This window comes from Aulonocara stuartgranti (genome assembly GCF_965226115.1).
Source record: "Aulonocara stuartgranti genome assembly, chromosome: 1".
Classification (NCBI taxonomy): Eukaryota; Metazoa; Chordata; class Actinopteri; order Cichliformes; family Cichlidae; genus Aulonocara; species Aulonocara stuartgranti.
Window position 1 is genome coordinate 5,904,986 of NC_138939.1, and position 20,092 is coordinate 5,925,077.

The window sequence follows — 20,092 nt, forward strand, 5'->3', positions numbered from 1 at the left end:
GCATCTCTTTATCTGTATTTATTAAACAGTGTACCTGTTCTCCTACTATAATCTTGTTTCCCTTTCATTTTCTCTCTACACTTCCTGGGAAAATGCTACTGCCAGGACCACAGCGGTCTCTAACTTCTAGTTTCTATTGCTGGGGAGCAAATAGGGAGCTCCCTGGGTGATCTGTCTCTCCTCCGCCCACATGAGAGGGAAGGCTTTCATCAGTGGGAATTTCCGTCCAAAAGATTACTATGTTTAATCAGTAATTTGTCTTCTTTCCCAACATATAATTACAGACCTCGTGCTGTTCTCTGGTGGCTGAGTCTTGCATGTATCAGTTATGTTAGTTCTGTTTGGTCGTTTCAGACTGACAGACAAGCCAAAAGATAGGGAAGACTTGGCGGTAGTATTTTTGTTCGCTCAGATAACTTCCTAAGCACGTTTTCTGTCTCCTGCCTGTACTTTTGTTCCTCTCTCCAGACGTACGCGTGTTAGCCAAAATACACTTGCCAAGCCGAGATAGCAAACTTTAGGGGGAAAAAAGCTACTACTGAGCCACTTTTCTCACTCACACCTTGCATTTTAGCACACTGATACTATACATAAAATGAATGTTGTAGTCAACAGCCACATTGGAAAAATAACAAAACATGGTCTATGAATAACTCAGCAGGAACCTTTTGAATGTTCTTTTTCTTATAAATATTCTTACAATGGTGGATGTTCATATTAAAGATGGCAAAAGAGTATTTTATAAGGTAAAATAAGGTAAACGTATATGTAAGTGATTCCTATGAGCCAGACGTTCAGGCTTCAGATTACTCCTTTTTCTACCCGGATCACAGCTCTGACTATAAGCACAGAAGTACCACCCACCTGCTGTTCAACCCTTCTGTTTACAAAAGGCAGCGGATCAGATGTGCCAAATTAGGTCATTGGTTCTCAAACTGTGGGGCATCAGTCCACTGCAGGTGGGCAGTCTTTCATAAACTGCATGATTGGAAAGTAAGTGCCAGGGACCAGTTCCTATACTATCTGATAGACATAGTTTTCTTCAGGTGTAAAGTTTTCCAGAAGAAAACTATGAGTGACCTTAAGTTTTCTTGAAGTCATAGATGAGTGGATTGCATCAGCAACCAACAAAACACATTCTCACCAGACGGTGAGTGGCTGGTGCATTCAAATGTTTCATGCACAAATCAGTGCCTGAATTTGCTCATACTTTGTACTAAAGCATTTCACTACTAGTACTACAAATTTCATGGCACTAGTCTACAGATGCTGGAAAATCTGGATTTGTTTTTTCACTTGTATTTAGTTTCTTATCTTGGAATGACAGACTAGCTGCACCAGGTCACTGTGCTGTTCTCTTGTTTTTCTTATAGTCTCTCTGGTGGAAACATTTACCTTTCCTGGCTTTCTCTTTGGAAACAATTGTTTCAGTTTCTTCAGACTTGGATTTTGTCCTGGTTTCTCACCTGATTGTTAACATGCTTCTTTATATTTAGATAGCATGCAAATAGTGTAGAAGCTATACATTTTGTGCTAGTCTATTGAGTCAGAATGATTCTGACATATGCACAGTGGTAAGAACCAAATGGGCCAGTGGGCATGTTTCATAAATCTGATGGTAAATTAATATAATTTATGCAGGGTAAGAATGTTTCCATACACATATTAACAATTAGTATTTTTTTTTTAGTAATAAAAAAAATACTAAAAAAATTAGTATTTTTTTAGTGCACAAAGCATATGACATTTAAAGAAAAAAAAATGCCAAAAGACTTATTTTAAATGAGAAAAGTTGTGCAAATTGTTTAATCTAAAAAAATGGGCATCTTTTGTTTGCTGTCAGAATTCTTTGGGTTTAAAGCAGAATTTGAGTACTGGGAAAAGTGCGTCTATTGTAAAGCCTGGGCTTGTACACTGTCAAGAATAACTATGAACAAACAGAGAATAGATGCCAAGATGCCTCTTCTGAGTACATGTTGCTGCAAACACAAATCCCACACTCACCTAACACTCTGAATGCAGCAGCAGCAGGAAGTGTTGATATACCTTGATATACAAGGGATGAGACAGTCTTTTGTTAAATTGAGGGCTTGGATGAACTGAGCACCACAGGTTCAAATATTTGATCTCTAGTTGGATTTTTTTCTTCTACTCCACCCAAGGTTGTTTAGCCTCCCAGTCTGCTTTTTCTTTGGTGTTATTAGCAACCTGTAACACGAAGACACTGTACAACAGAGTTGGCCAACAACACTGACAGTTAGACAAAGAAACGACAGGCCAAACCAATCAGACATTGCTAATGGGGCCCCTGGCACAGAGAACGGCTTGTAACCCAGAAGAAGAAGTAGAGGTGTGTCAAAGGAAGACAGATACACAGAGACACCCACATTGTGAGAATACATAAAAGCAGCGCACATATTGGCATGAGCATGAGGACGCATCCGAGTACGGGTGATGTGTCAAGTGTTAATGCATGCAAAGTGCATGAGTGTGTGTGAGTGATGTCCATTTCCCTGCAGGTTAAGGTCAGTAGCTATCCCTCCAGGGCTTTTACTGTCACAGACCACTGAGCTCGACATTTCCTGCCCACTACCAGGCCATTTGGCAAACAGCAGGGTTTAGCACACTTTCAATCTGTGTCTTTGTGTGTGTGAATGTTTCAGGGTGCGAGTGAGGCAAAAGATACAGAAGGAAGTGTTTGCATGTTGGCGTGAAAAATGTGTGATTCTGTTTGTGTGTACCGGTAATAGTATGAAGTGAAGGATGCACATGTTGGAAAATATTGTGACTGGGTGTGTGTGGATGTGTGTACACTCTTGGGTCAGAAGGATTCTAATACCCATCTGTTTCATGCTGCTTAAGGTGTCATTTTGCTCCTCTGAAAGAGCCAATCTGTAGATTATTGAACAGTGTCCTACTACTGACCTCTGAATCCACTGAATCTAGAGGCACATACCTATTTCAATGATCTCATCAGGCGTCTGTGTTATAATCTTGCAGCACAGCTATTGAAAAGAGTATTACAGCTCCACGAGTTGATGCCACTGCCACATATTGTAGCCTTTCTGTCTCAGCAAAGGGACTAATACACATCATGCTTTCAATAAAATGTGTGCTTGAAGGCAGGCATGCATTTAAACACAAAACAGCCACCTGATGCAAACTGACTGATACAAATAAGGCCATTTTCTCCTCTCCACCCTGTGCTGTGCTCCAATGGAAAATACACAGATTCATGAAGAAGTAATGAGAATGATACTTCAGTTATTCTTTTTGTATTAAATCTGTTATACTAAAAACAGCTGTTCTGAAATAATTCAGCCTGTAGCCAATTTCTTGCTCAAAAGAAAATTGTGTGCTTCATCTGGAATAAAAAGAACTGCATAGTGACTATGCAATGACAAATAGAGCCAGTTATTTTGTAAACTAGAGGCTCTTGGATTGACATGATCACTACAAAAGAGAATGTTTGCTCTGGTATCTTCTCATCCAAAGTGCAAATAAAAAAGTAAATGGAAGGAATTCCGTTTTACCTCATTAGCATGCAAATGTATGCAACAAGGCATGCAAAAATAATCAGTATTTAATCATCAACTCCATATGGTATATTGGTTATTTATGCCTCAACTATATATTGTTCTTGAGTCATTATAAAGAATTACATTACCCTATAACTTCATTATCCAGTTGGATTTTCCATAACAATATTTTTCTTTTGGATTCAACATATCTGGAGGTGCTTTGAACTTGTTAGCCTTGAAGTATTAAGGAGTTAGCAATTTCTTGAAAATATGGGTTTTCTTATTACTATGCAAATCTATGCAGACTGGCATTACAAAATTTAATGAAATCATCTACTCCATATGGCGCTCCTGTTGTGTTAGTATGATTTTTCTTTTTCTTTTTTACTACGTGTTCTTCTTGGCTATCATGTTGTGATACCAGAATGACTTTATAATGTCCCACAAACCATATACCAAAGTGGGGGGAAGGGGGGGGGGGGGGTCATCTATTATTCCACTACTTTTATTTTTCATTATCTGCACAAAATCTATTCATAGAAATGCTACATGCACACTGTGTAGAAAGAAAAATGAATTTAAACAGAGCTGTATTAAATATATTGTCTTAATATTTAAATGGCACTCATTTATTTCTTTGTATTTAAGATGGGTATAGATTCAGATTCCAGTTCACTATATTCGGTCACGTTTACAGATTATGTGATAGATATAGCCCTATCTATCATGCGTATACATTTAATGTAAGATCTAAGAGCAGGCATGTAAATAGTGTGTATATAACATCTAAACATCATCAATGGAAACAATATCTGACCAAAGTGATGCTAAAAAAAACAAAAAACAAATGTGGTTGCTTGTGTATTTCTTATTCATCTAAGAGTTGATTACCCAACTCCATCTCACTTTTGGATCCCATCGTTAATGCGTGCATTAATGCCCTATATTTTATGTTCCAACAGCTTTGTAAAGGAGGGCAAATTCTTATTAGCTTTATAAAATTATTACCAAAAAACTCCAGAAACGACACATTTCCAAAGGTTTTCATTTTGATATAAATCATTTTTTGCAACCTTGGAAAGATTTCAGTCAGCTGGTATTATAAACAAACCTGCCTAAAGTTTTATATCACAGAGGTTAGCTTGAATTTTGGGCCTCCACCAGATGCAGCATATATTGAGCTGAAAGCTGCTACACATTGCATCAAGCTACACTGTGGTTGTTAATTCTCAGCGGGACTTACGCTACAGAGAGAGCAACTTAAGTCTGTCTTGGTGTTGTGTTAATGAAGCTTTATGTTTGGACCCTGGAAGTTATTGATTTACATTTCCCAGATTTTCCAATTAGATTTAACAAGTTGGTTTTCAGCCAACTTCATGCTTAATATATAGAATGAAATAAGGTAATCTTTCTGTTGCTTTTTACCTCCATACCTCTTTCAGACTCACTCCCTCGCCTCTCTCTGACCCCTCTAACCTTACCCATTCTCTACTTTTCTACCTCCTTTCGTTCTGCCTCTAAGGAGGCATGTTTGTTGCTGTAGTATCCAATTGGGGGCCCCTCTTGACCCACGCCTTATCTCTGATTGATGACTGACAGCCTCCACAGTGTGGACCACAAATGCAATTTTTCCATTAACCTCATTCTCACATAGGGCCAAGCGTGTGTGTGTGAGTTTGTTTGTGTGTGTGTGTTTGTGTGTGTGTGTCAAAAAGTGAATGGATCTATATGCAAAAGAGAAGCCTAACAAAAGCTAAAGGATCCCTGAGTTTTATAACAGAGCTGCTATTTTTGATGGCTACATGCTCTTTTTGCATGTGCTTAAGAAATGTATGTAATTTGCGTGTTTAGTTGAACACACTGCAAATTGAACAAAATTCAAAGCGACAGATGAAACAAGTGATACAGACAGAGTAAGAATAAAAAAGACTAAGAGAATGCCACAGTGGTAAGGATGCCTGAGTAGCTGAGCACATTAGGGACACAACATTAATAGCAAGTGTGTGACACAAGCAACATAAGCAGCTAATTCACTTTCACAGCCATTCATGACTTCTTGGATCCCCAAATTGCTATGCCTGCTGCGTATTATTGCACGTTTGTCAGAGGGATGTCACCCCACGCTCCCCAGGGTGTGCTTGATCTGACTCACCCCCACAGCCCTGGGAGCGCCTTTTCTCTCATGCAAAAAATCAGCACACAGTCGACCGATGAACTTTTGTAAGCTGCTACATATCAAGGGAAGCTGTGCTTATCCACTGACTCCAGCTAAGAAAATAATCTTGGTAATTTATTTGCAACTATTATTAGCGCACCAAGAGGCCAGCAGCACTGTAATAATGCGCTTTTGCTGATTTCTCTCCTCTTGCCACATGGCTTACATACATATTTAAGCTGTGTAGTTTGATTTTACAGCTTCATACGCTATTTAACAGGCTTCTAGTTTACTACAATAGTAAAAGGTTCCTGCACATCAACAATGCATTAAAGCTGCATATAGGAATATCCCGATCACCAACTAAAATCAAAGCTCCACCATCCAAAAGCTTATTGTTTGGAGTGAAATCCACGTTCCACTTCCTGCTCAGGTGCACACATAATGCAGATTTAATGCATCATTCTTTACCTATGCATAATACAGGAATCTATGATATAATATTTCTTAGATTCAGGTTGATGATAAAAAAAAACAGATGCTTTGTAGTGCCCACTATTGAAGCAAGATGCATGAATATAAGTGCAAGTGGCATGTAAGCGCCAACACATCCAAGTTCCTCCAGGGTAGTGGATTCAAGCCAGGGTTTCTGTAGGAACTGGATTAAAAAGCTGTGACAATAAACCTCATAAAGAAAATAAGTATGTTCATTTGTATTCAGGGGAAACTGTTAAAATTACATTACAACTATATCTCCCTCTGCACTTAATTCAAAGGAGCTAAATGTAGCTTCTAACATCCTGCTGTTTAGAATAGCTTCTAAATTGAGTCTCTCAAAATTGACTATTCCTGATATTTTGGTGGAAATGACTCAAAAGATGCATTAATTCCTCATGCAGGTATTTTTATATGATTTTGTACGAGGGAGTGCAACCCAGTTCTTTTGCAAATAATTTTCTTTTCTAAACCTTTACTGAATGTCAGAGCTGATGTCAAAAAGCCCTGCGGTAACTCATATCATAAGCTTATATGTGGAACCAACAGCACAACATTGCAGGCTATTCATGGGTGCAGCATCTCATTCTCCCCAGTGAAATGAATTGATGCAGGGACTTTAAGTGTTAGCGTAACATTTGCAGGAAAGGCACGATGAATAATACACACGTACGCCAACACGCAATCCTGTAAATAACTGCACCCACAGAAAAACACACACATTTCATATAGAGACTGAGATGTCATGCAAAGACATATGTAGAGGCTGTATGTATGTATATGTGTATGTATGTATGCATAGAACAGGTATTCTGTTTTTGGACACATTATGAGAACCGAATTATATACACACAGAAGAGAAAATAGGAGTGCACAAATCAGGCCTTAACTGCATGTGAAAGCTCAGCATGCCCATGTGTCTTTTCTGCCTGCAGACCAAACACAAGACGCTGGTGATGCAGAAGCAACTGGACAGCTGATACATGTATACACACACACAACTCTCTGTCTCACACACACACACACACACACACACACACACACAGTATACACTACATTTCTTATTCTTTCTTTTCCTCTCCCCTCACTCATATTTTTTTCCTCTTCCCATCTTGGGCCTCTTTACTGACACAACATGATACCTAAGCTTCATACTGAGGAAACAAAGGTGTGAGTGAGAGAAAGCTGGTAAGTTGGCGGAAAAAAAGAAAGAAGAGATTTTTAAAAAAAAGGGGGGGGGGGGGGGGGGGGCAAAACGAACACAAGATTATGATCCAGCAAGACTTATTACAAAGCAATAAGAAAGAAAAAGTAAAGGTGAGAGGCAGTGGAGGATGAATGGTAATAGAGGATGAAGTCTACAAATTCTGTGGCCATTTGACCCCAAGAAACGCTAAGCTTAGCACCAGCTGCATGAATAAACAACCCTGGCATTCCTGTCTTACAGGAAAATAAAATCCTCTTCACATAAGCTTTCAGGTGGTACCGCTTGAAAAGATTTCTCATATTTACTGATATGCAGACAGAAGAGCAAAACACCTGCTTCACCTGCAACACCCCTGTTTGAAATGCTGTCTCCTTTCAAATCTTTATCACAGCTTTGTAAATGGCATTCACAGTGCAAGTACACCTAAAATGTTCAGTGTGTAGCTGCAAAAGTAACCAACTATTTTCTACCAGGCTTGTCACATTAGCTTAAATCTGTGACTTTTTTTTTTAATCTAAAAATTCTGCGAATTTCTAAGTCTGAAAACATTTGCCCAAATGTTATGTTCTCAACAAAAGGGTGGGGAGGAGGGAGGGAGGAATACTTATCATAAAGTATCTGACTAAAGAAAAAGTCAAACAAAGCAGATTCACAAATAAAACAGTATTTTAATTAGGGCTGCCACAAACGATTATTTTGATAGTCGACTAGTCACCGATTATTTATGCGATTAGTCGACTAATCAGATCATCATCCACTGGACGTAAAACTACAGCTTATTGCACCAGCAGCATATGCTCTTATATAACTATCATTAGCTTACAGCTTTAAGCTTTTAAGGTGCTAACTAAAAATAAAGACAAGATGATAGTTTATTCAATTTTAATGAAATTTGCAATTGTTTCAGTGAAGTTTAATAAACTCCTTGCTATCTAAAATATAACAGGACAACGGAGTATATTCTCCAGCATCTCACACTTCTGATAATCAGCTGTCTGCTTGACGTTTATTCAGCTGTGTAAAAACTATAACTTTAATCTCAGACAAACCGATTTACTCAGGAACAAATAAAATACAAAAAAAAAAAAAGCCAAACAACAACATTTTTAATTTATCTAAGTGACTCATATATTTAACCTGAGTAGCGAAAGACGGCGGTGGGTTTGAAAACAATTTGCCGGGAGTCCGGTGTTCTCACCGCGCTAGTGACCTAGCCCCCGGCTAGCTATCGAGCTAGTGGGTAACAGACGTCTCTGAAAACGTCGGAGCGCTTTTGAAAATATGTGGTGTCCTGATAAACTGAGCCGATATTTGAGGTTTACACAGCTACATTCTCGCCTGAAAATATGTTAAACGTTTATTTTGTGACCCAGAAAGAATAATAAGAGTAATATTAAAACTAACTAGCTGCCGCCATTGTTGGAAACTAAGCTGGGCCGCGCTATGAATTCTGGGACACAGCTGCTGCTTCTTCTTCTTCTTCTTCGGGGTTTAACGGCAGCTGGCATCCTTGTACATGCAGTGCTGCCATCTTCTGTTTCAGTCCGTTATTACACTCTTAAATCCTGCTACTTATTCCTGCGTCTTTTGTGATCTTACAAAGCTTCAAACGATGCGTCGACTATTAAATCAGTCGTCGACGATTTTGATAGTCGACGTAATCGTGACTAGTCGACAAATCGTGGCAGCCCTAATTTTAATAAATGGGAAATAGCTAGGCTATGCCAATCAAAGGCCTAAAACAAAAGCACAAAAAGGAAAAACATCTTGAAATGAAAAATTCTAAAAAGAAAAATACAAAAACGCTTCTTGCTTACAAGAGGACAAAGCCACTCACTGGTAGCTCAACACTGGCCCACACTTTGAGCTGGCAAACTTCTCACACCAGTTTTAAGCCAGTGCTGATTACTAAGTGGAAATTGGCTCCACAGGAAACAAGGGCTGGCACACGACTTAGAGAGAGTGCTGGATAACCCACACAGCCTGCTTGGGCTGTAACAGTGATTATATGTCAGTCATGCTTCCTTTCATAACCCCCAATGGGCCAAGTATAAACATTAATATCATTATTTCACGTTTTAAGCAAAATTAATTTTAATATTCATCACAAGCCAGCCTTCAAGAGTCCATTATATCTGTCTTTGAAATGTATATATCACAACTTATGGCTACTTTAGACCAGATAAGACGAGGTATTTTTGATGATAACGACAGCAAAACCATAAAAAATATCAGATGAAAAACATTAATGTCCAAGGAGTGATGAAGTACTCTGTGTAACTAGTTGTGTGTTAAATAGCTACTGTTAGAAAGGCACTCACAGCTTTCGGAAATGTCCATATTCCACCACTTCCATCAGTTGGATCCAGGTCGACGCAAGCACACACAGGGAAATGGAAACTATGACACTTGGAGACTATACCCATGCTATAGCCTTTTTAAAAGCTAATTCTTCTTGAAAATTTACATGATCTAAAGAAAGAGTTCCTATTTGACCTTCAGATACAGATGTACAGACAGCAATCATCATTTTATGACGATTGCTGTATGATGACACTGCAATATTGTCTATTATTATATTACCTTTTATAAATTCCTATGTGACTACTCACAGGTGAGGTCATGTATTTCTCACCTATGGAAGCAGTTCTATGATGAAAATTAGCACATTGAATTAAACGGTTACGTTAAGGTAGGAAGCTGTCAGCTATTGAATGACCTTACTGTGCAAAACTCGAACCTCTCTTTCAACCATAAAAGGATTTAATGAGTGTGTCATCATTGTCACAAAACACCAGAATTTCCTTCAGGTTTCTCAGAACTAAAGTTGAAGTAAGACCATTCACACATTTATTTGGACTGCGTGAGACTGAAAACATCAAACTCAATACGATAGGCTTTTGTTGATGGGTTTCACACAGAGCCGTGCCTGCTACCATCAGAGGCCAGGTTCACAGCAAGCTTTCACACTGCCTACAAATCAACTTTCAAGAGTATTATTGTTAGAACATTTCTGAGCATTACTCCTACTCCTAACAGGAGTCTAGCACACAAGGCACACTTCTTTAAACACTGAATTCATAAAAGCAGTGCTGCCAGCTAAACATACTCATACTGATTTCCTTTTGAGAACGATCCCTCTGCATCCAAGATGCTGATATGTAGATATCCTATTAACAAATACAAACACACATATTTAAAATCCTCTGTTTGATCCCAGCTAAAAATCAACGGTTGTTCCAAAATGCAAAGATCATAGAGAGCTTAGTAAGTAATCTGCTTTCAGTCGTTCAGCAACGCTCAAGACTTAGATCAATGACTCCGAGTAGCTATGCTGTTGCTTGAAGGTGTGTTTGAAAAGAGTGAAAATAACATACATTTTATACACCTGTGTTGTCACCCACAGTACTTGAATGCCCTGTGCTGGAACTAATGCCTGAATTCCATTGGGAGAACGCCTTTTGGGCTCCTGATATAATAGCTGGTGAAACTGATTCGACTTGATCCTAATTGCTAAAGCCAATGCTTGCTATCATACCACTGCCTAATTTTTTGGATACCTGCTAAAAGCAGTACCTGAGTTTGGGTTGTGGGTTCAGGGCTGAGAAGCCCAGACTTCCCACCTCTTTAACCTGATGAAGTCAACAGAACGACACAACGACACAGCATAAAGCATCAGGTCAGTTTTCATAATAAAAGAACACATGTAGACCAAACCCTTATCTTCTGAACTGCACTCAGTTGCTAGCTGACAAGACAAGTTGTAAACAAAAACTGTAACGGAGTGTAATGGGCGTGGGAGCTTCCTTCTTTAACAATTATTCAGAATTAAGAGAGATGAGTTACGTCTTCACAGAGCTTGCAAATGTCCAAAACTTTCAGTAAGTGTGGCCCTCCTTGAGTTGAAGAATGTTTGTGAGCCTCACAAAGTTAAAAATATACGTGTTCGTCTCAGAACCAAATATTTCTCTCTAAAATTTTCTCACTTCACAAATGATTTTCTGCTGATTTTTTCTGACATGATCTTTTCCATTTCTGGCTCGCTGTTTGTTTCTCTCTGTCTGTTCTGTCTGCTGATCTTTTTCCAGGCAACCTATTTGATCCCGTCTAGTGTTCATCATACCTCTGAGGATATGTCCTCTCTTGTGTGCCTTGTTCTAGTACTGTCTTATAGACCTAGCTTCAAAAACACAATTCATCATACAGCAACAGAATAGGATGCTGTACAACAAAGAAAATGAAAATCATTCCAGTGTGTATGTATCTCTACCCTTCATCTGTGTGATCCACAGAGCTGCCGGCCATCTCAGATACAGAATTAAACCTCAGACATGATTGCTATTCAGGGAGGTAGTTTGTGGAGAAAATTGACTGGGTTTAATCCTCGTCTGCAAGCCTGGCCTTTGGCAAGGTAAAATAAGATGAGAGTTTCTGCTTGTTTAGATGTTGATGGATGAATAGTAATTAAAACCTTACCACACATGAATAACAAACAGTGGTAAGCAGGACTGAGTAGTGTGAATGGTTTAAGGTAGGATGCGGGAATTGCCTTGCGGGAGTAAGGGTGGGTGTATAGTTGGCATTGAGAGGTTACTGTACATCTTTGAGGCTGACACATGCAACTGCACAATAGGTGAGGTCATAGCTTATGTAATCCTCCTGAAATATGAAACTTAACATCAGCAAGTGAAGATCTGTAGAACTCTGATAAGTTATGGTTCTCCCACAATTTCCTGGTTATTTCTAAGATCGCTGATACTGAAACAGTGTGGCTCAGTTTAGATATCTCGTTTTCAGTAACACATGTGACTAGGCAAACTCCAGAGCACGAACAGTATATCTGCATTTTGAAACCATGTCAAAAAAAAAGACTCTAAACACTGTGCGGTGAAGAACTGTGTTTCTAGCTAGTCTGAGTTACACTCAATAGTTTTGTTCAGTATCATCAATTGTCATTGTTTTGGAAAAAATATATATAAATCCAGCCAGATTTGAAAAGTGAATACGTGGGCATGGAACAAGAGTGGCTTTAGTGAGGACCTCGCCTTTTTAAATACCACCTCCACCCACCTACCACCTTTTTGTTTATGTACCTCTGATGCAGGTGTTTGTTGATCTAAAATGCCAGGAATAACCCTGGAGCAGCTTATATAAAGAATCCAGATATAAGCCTGATAAGAATCATAAAATCGAAATATCTGTTTTAAATTTGAATAAATGTAGACTTTTAAACAAGAGGAGAAGCTGCTAGCAGAGAACACCATCACCACTGGAGACATTCTTATTATTATATATAGTGCATTCCAATCAGCAATCAGCTTTTGATTTTTCATTACAACTGCTAACATTTCCACTCCTTTTACTCCCCTCCCAGTTGATAGAAATTACAAATATAGAAGTCCTTTTCTTTCTTTCTTTTTTTTAATGCAGAGTGAGCAATCCACTTGCTGCCCACTTTCTGCATCTACAGCAAAATTCCACTTACAGCTACTTGACATCTAGAATAAACTAACAATTAGGATTGTCATCATGTGTAAGATGCAATTACTTCATAGGCTAAAAGCTCTTAAATGCTTTGATTTCAGCCATATTTACAGGGGGGTAGTATAAGTTTACAACACTTCAGCACTTGAATCCGATGTTGTACTGATAATAAACGCCTGTAGATGACAGATGATCGTCAGATAGAGTTACATCAGAGCTTACCTGGTTGGAGTACCGCATACTGACATTGCGCTGGTCCTGTCGTGGCACATAGCGATGAATTGGATCAATATCTTTGGGACTGATCAGCTCATCCACTGAAAAGTGAATGTACACAAACATACCACAAAAGGTAGATATGAATACCATTAAAATGTAGGGAATACTGTGGGATACTGACGCACGACTATTGACAAGTAACTAAGTGTAAACGCATAAAGACTTAATGAAAACAAACCCCACATAAACACTTGGTCCTTGGATTATTGTGAGACACGTATTAAGCTACAGTTACAAAAAATAATTCATAATGAAAAACTATTGAAAACATATTAGTTTTAAGTTAATCGTGAACTTGCAGATTAATGTCAGAGTACAGTGAATGAATGCATCAATTCAAGTCGACATACTAAGCACACAGACGCACAGACATACCCAGTAGCTTGGCAATGTTGTACAGGGCCTGACCCCACAGGAAGACTTTCCCATCACGGCCAGAGTTGCTAGGGAAACGCTTCTGGCTCCCATGCTTGTTCTGCTCCGCCTCCACAAAGTCAGCCGGTACATAGTAGTACTTGGGGATTATAGCGTGGCCTGGCACGAGAAACGAGAAGTGTAAGCTCTATGTGCATAAGACTAAGCAAAAATAATCTTTACTTCTTACATAGTACAAAAACTATGTACTTCAGTAACTTTGCACTGGTGGCACACAGGGATAATAGCAACAAATCATACAGCAGTACAGATGCTGAGTTTAACCTTTGAACCACTGCTGTACTTAAGATCACCTTTACATCTTAGCATGTTTAAACACATGACTCTTATGCAGTTTCTACTGAAGCCTTTGTGTGTACCTGGACTTTAATAAAAAAAAAACCTGGTATTTGAATTTAGATGGACTAGAAACAATTTGGGGTTCATTATCTTCCCTGTGGACACTTTGCAGACTGGAGGAGCCTGGATTTAAACTACCAACCTTCCAACTGGTGGACAACCATTAACTCCTGAGGCACAGCTGCGATATAGGCAAATAACTTTAAAGCGTATTTTTCAATTTGTTCCCAAACTAAGTTTTATTTTATTTTGTTATTATTAAAAAACAAATAAATAAATAAATAAAATCAGATAATTATAAATGGCTACGTGAGACACCCCTGTACTTTTAGCTTAATTCAAAAACTTGGCTAATGCTACTAAAAATTCTCTTTAGCAGTATGGGGCTTACCATGTTAACCATCTAAGTTTAGCACTTTAGCAGGATATTTCACACATAGTGGTTGTAACTGGACCTACAGCTAAGAACACTAAATCTTTTTGTGCCCACTCTTAGGCTACGTTCACACTGCAGGTGAAAGCGCATCAAATCCGACTTTTCTGACCCTATGCGGCCCATATCCGATCATGGTATGACAGTGTGAACGGCACAAATCCGATATTTTCAAATCCGACCTGGGTCACTCTAGTATGTGGTCCTGAATCCGATACATATCTGATGTTTTAGAAAGCGACTGCTGTTTGAATGGTCATGTCGCATTAAATCCGTCTTTTACGTCACTGACACAAGACAGACGCCAATTATCAGCGCCGGAGAAGACATCGTGAATGCTTCCTGGTCATCCAGTGTAGATGTTAGTGAAACTGTTGGGAAGACAGCGTTGGAGAAACGTGAACATTTTATTTGTACTGTATAATCTGCAGATTCTGACAGAAATCTGCAACTATCCTTTGAAGCACCGCTCCTCTCTAAAACAGCAATAAGGATCATTATTAGGCCATATCTAAATAACAAAATAACTTTATAACTTAAAGCAAAATTGGGAAACGTAAAGTCCGAAACAAGTCTTTATATTAACGGCCATCAGTCAAACAATACTGTCTGGTCTGGGTCTAAACAGAGCGCGTTGTGTGTGACGTCTTCTTTTGCGTATGCGGGCCGCTTTGAGGGTTCACACTAGAGTGCATTTGCTGTCACATTTTATTTGTAGTGTGAACAATCAGACAAAAAAAATCAGATTTGATCAAAAAAATCAGAATTGAGCATTAAGACCTGCAGTGTATAATATAAATACTAATACTAAATAAATAATATAAATGCTTACTTCAAGGCTAGCACAACTGTAGTTGAGGACCCCACCACCGTCCTCACTCACTCATCACAATATATTAGCATGTCTTCAATAGCTGAACCCTGCATGTGCTTTATGTATTATCAAAACAATAGGAGCCCCTGACTCCTGGGAGGTCAGGCAAACCAGCAAAAGAAGATACAATAGCAGCTTCTGACAGTACAAAATCCATTGGTGGATTTACACTTTTAATAAGTATTTAACAGTAAAACAGAAAACACTCCCTTTGTGTTCTCCTCTAAAACCCAGCCAATTAACTTCAGGAGTTTTGTTAATTTATACAGAACCAGTACAAAGAGCTCTGCAGAGACATTCAGGGTAACTTAAGTCAGCTCTGTTTCACATCATTATCCTTTCTGCACTCCAATTATTTCAATTTCTTTTATGAATAGATGAATAGAAACACCCAGCTCTTGACATCCTCATCATTTAACTGTGTCCTCTCACATCAATGTGTACCGGTGAATGCATGAGCCAGGCTCTTTAGCTCACAGGGAAGGTTGAGTTCACTTGGATGCATCACTCTTGTGAACCTTGGTATGTGGTGTATGAATATGTAAAACTGATTTAATAAGAGAAAGTTTGTCGCTGCCGGAAGGGGAGAGAACAGAATCAAAAGAATTAAAAAGAACTATATTGAGAGGCCAGATGAGATAATATCATATATGTTTGTGTTCAGGAGTTCACGGTTTTCCTCATTCAGCGGTCACTGCATGTGTGTGGGTGCATGTTGGCTTTTATGTGGTTACTCACCCTCATACGACTGAAAGATGATGGGTTCAAGGAGTTCCTGGTATTCTTTGACCTGGGCCTTATTTCCTCTGAAGACCCCTACCCCACACACACACACACACACACACACACACACACACACACACACACACACACACACACACAATAAAACATTGAAAATGCTTTTTCACATCTAACTGTTAACTGCATCAGTCAGGCAAAGTTACCCTAATAAAATAGTTTTACAATACTGAAAAATGGTGAGGCACTGTCAATAAAAATCTTCCTAGGTATACAAGATTTTTTTAAGAGCATTTCATTGTAGAGGCTTGTTGGTTATTGATGTATCCGTCTGGATCAGTTTAACTGCCTTTTTTCTTTTGAGCAGAGCCAATAAAGATGAATAGCTTCATATAGAGCAACAGGCCCTGCAGGTTGTCTGTTAGTCTTAAGAAAAATCTGTGGCATATAGAGAGGCAAAGGGGCTATTAGATTTTTTTTTTTTTTTTTTTTAAAAGGAAGAAAGAAATGCTTAGGAAAAACTAGAGTCTTTCATTTATTTCTGACCATTTACTTTGGGTCACTAACAAATTAAAAAAAAAGAAAAAAAGTGTGTATCCATGTCCTCTAAAACCAGAGAAAAATGTAATTTCCTGTAAAACGCTATAAGTCTGTCTTATACCATGGCAATGACCCACTTGAGGCACCATAACAGCAGCAATGGATAGAACAAGGCTTACCGTCAATCATCATGTAGATGAAAAATATGGGAAACTCGCACTCGATCCCATCAAAAAGCTGGAGAAAGACAGAGAGAGGAAGAGAGGGGAGGAATTATTGCTTTTTTCATTTCACAAAGAGAAGAGAGGCGCAGGAGCTTTAAAGCTGAATTTGAGCAGCACTGAATATGGAACAGTATGGCACAGAGAAAAAATATAAAGGATGTGACATTCTGAATGAAACCTGTCAGTATAGAGAGAAATATTACTGATCCTTTACAAGGTCATTTTTTTTCTAATTCAAAAACTTGGCTGTTTGTTTTGAGGAGGACATTTAGAGGTGTGAAAGTTTAGTATGTTTACAATAGACAGACACATAGATGGAAAAACACAGAGAAAGTCGGAGTTTAGTTTTACTGAGGACTCAGTGTCACTTCTCTATCACTGAATAATCAAAATCTTGGCTTTCAGTCTTTTACAACCTAACATGAAATAAGGTATTATTTGTAACCTAGCAACAACAAACACTTAAGAGCAGCGCTCAGAAAATGACACTGTGGCAAAAAACACTGCCATGTTGCCTGTGAACTCAGACCTTCAATATCAAAGATTTGTCAGATTTCACTCAGTATAACAAAGACAAGAGAATTACAATGTATGTTTAACAATATAAATACCTACTCGCTGTGTGCTTAAGTTAAAAAAAAAAAGACATTGTTTGCTTAGGCTGCTGCCCCCGCGACCCGGCCTCGGATAAAGCGGATGAGGATGGATGGATGTTGCCTTTTAGTTCTGGTCGAGTTCTTCTTGACATTTTAGAATGTGAGGTTCACAGGAGTTTTATATAACCTAAAGTTGAAAGTATAAAGTCCAAACAAAAATCCAATCAATAAACTATACCATGTGTTACAAATGGGACTGCAAGCTATCATACATATTTAGTCAGGCCACAAATAAGCTTCAATATACCCTTTAAGGTTTTTATTCAAGTTTCTGAAAGCTTGTTAGAGGCATGTTCTTCCAAAACATTTTTGTTTTTGGATGTTTTAATGATGGTGGTGGAGACTGATCTGGTGACTGTGAAGGCCATAACGCGTGATACTCAAATTCATTGTAGTTCAATGACCACTCCCATCATGACAGAACCGCTCCATCACAGAAGAAAGGTGATTTTGCAGTGACCCTTCCCTCTAAAAGGTCAAGTGAAGCCAAAATGCATCAGCACAATGTCACCACAGCATAACTGAGCCACCTGATCCCACCACAATAGTTGACCGAGTGTTAAGGGTTTTGCCTCTAATCCTATAATTTCTTTTAATTCAAACTATTTATAAATATGGGAGCTTTGGCTCACATTAAATACATGAATTTTATAGTAGATAGTTCTGCTTGTGTATTCATACTAAATCACAAATCAGAATCCTTTGACTGATTCACTTTCTCACGCCAGACATGCAGCAGATTGCTTGGTTGTGGTCCAGCTGTTTAGTGTGCAACAAAGTTTGACTGACAGCTCTCATGTTGCCTGGAACAGACCAACCCAAGTCATTTCAGTAAGATGTTCGGCTTCCTTTAGCCTCCAAAACAACTTCAAAACCCTCGGCACACATTTGTCTAATTTAAGATGAACATAATTTTTTCTAAAAGATTAACTCAGTTGCTGTTTTGACAAATCCACTGCAAAATGTAACCCATGCCTCTTCCCACAAGTAAGAACTAGTGACTTTGTAGGCCATGGCATATGATTTCTATCATTTTTTATACTTGTCAAACCATTCAGTGTTTTTCCCTCCTTGCTTCCTCTTATTTGGCCAATTTATTCAGTTTTTTATTTTATTTATTTAATTAAACCTGTCAGCTCATAAACACATTGCTGTCAAATGAATGTGAATAAATCAAAAGCACCAAGTGGCAGCAGCTAGACAAAAGTTCCCTAAATAAACACTTGAATTCACACCATCACTTCCTGGATTTTTCTCTGAATCTTGCACACTTCATCTACTGTATTTGCACTGTATCTTACACAAGCACCCATGCACAAACAAACGAACAAAAATCTTAAGCCATTCAATTACAAGTCACATTTACAATAGACAATAAAGCTAAGCAGACAATTATTCACTTTAGTAATTCAGTGCTTAATTAAAGAGGATCAACTCAAAACACTGTCCCTACACAATAACCCACCTTTAGTTACCGAATTTGGAAAAACACTAAAAATAATAAAAGGTCAGTTTGTAAAAAGATCAAATAGTCTGCAGAATTTTATTAGCCTCTTAAAAAAAATCCATCGATACAAAATGCATGTGTGCATATGTCCGTGTGTGTCTGCATTTTAGTCCCTCTATCTATAAAAGTAATTAGTTCTGACTATCTTTGTACCTTATCTTTTTCAATAATCTCTGCGCTGATGGAAGATATCAGAGACATCCTAATGCAATAACAAATGCCTGGCTGAGCTGGCACACATGCTCGTACAAACACACTTAGAAGGTGCTTTTCACTGAGCGGATACTCATGTCTGTATTAATGTGCTTCTTTAAATGTCGGCACTCTGTGATTATGTAGATCTGCAGGTCTCGAGGTGTATATTTCACCAAAGACGGGAAGCAATAGCAGCTATCAGGTGGGTTATAGAGAGGAAGGAAAAAAGAAAGGCAAGTGCATAAAGAGATAGAGAAGCAGGGGAGGGGTGTATTTGGTGGCGGGGGGGAGAGAGTACGAGAGAACAGGAGAGCTGAGGCAGTCACCCAGTGAGGCCTGTGCCTTTTGGCCCGTTGAGGCTGTAAACAGACAGGGATCCCTGGTGTTTTGTGCTTGAGCAGCTCGACTGATTGGTAAAACTGTCTATCACACAGGCTGCTGCCGCTGCTCTCTGTCAATGGTAAACAGACAGGGAGCACAGACGCCTGCCCTGCTGTGAATTCTCTCTTAAACACCAACAACAACTTTAGTCAATGTCTTCTGCAGGGGAACCCGGCCTACCTGTGATTTCTTTCCTCCAGATAAAACGCAAACTGTGTCAGACACACTCAAAGCATTTCATTTTGTTGTGAGGTGGCTTATGACTCAAAAGAGGTAACATTTTACTCACGGTATTGCTTTTCGACTATATTTGTAACACTATTAATCAGCGAGGATTCTGAAACTGGCAAATCACTTTTTTTAATTCATTAATAAAAAAAATTAAAGAATGAAAAAATTAATTGGGTTTTTACATTATGAAACGTTAACTGGCCAGAGTGTCTTCCACAACAAATCTGACTGCCTGCTGGTCGAACTAAGGGCAGGACGGAGCCTGAAGGAACTGAGGCATTAAACATTGTTTGATAATTCTTAGAGTCTTTAGAGTCTTTGTATCCTATTAGCCACAGGATTAAACAAAGCTCATTTCAAAGTGGTTCAGAGTTGGAGCCCCATGAGTGCCCACTCTG

At 38.7% G+C, this 20,092-nt stretch overlaps 1 protein-coding gene across 4 annotated transcripts in view; it reads right to left on the reverse strand.

Moving 5' to 3' along the window:
• The window catches only part of phkb (phosphorylase kinase, beta), a 107,429-nt gene that overhangs the window by 34,917 nt on the left and 52,420 nt on the right, over positions 1-20,092 (reverse strand). For all 4 annotated transcript variants that reach the window (XM_082523269.1, XM_082523267.1, XM_082523268.1 and 1 more), the window contains 4 exons: positions 16,680-16,737; positions 15,961-16,038; positions 13,517-13,675; positions 13,085-13,179 (listed from right to left, as the gene is read on the reverse strand). In XM_082523269.1, coding sequence (XP_082379395.1) covers positions 13,085-13,179; positions 13,517-13,675; positions 15,961-16,038; positions 16,680-16,737 — 390 coding nt within the window. The remainder of the gene's footprint in view (positions 1-13,084; positions 13,180-13,516; positions 13,676-15,960; positions 16,039-16,679; positions 16,738-20,092) is intronic.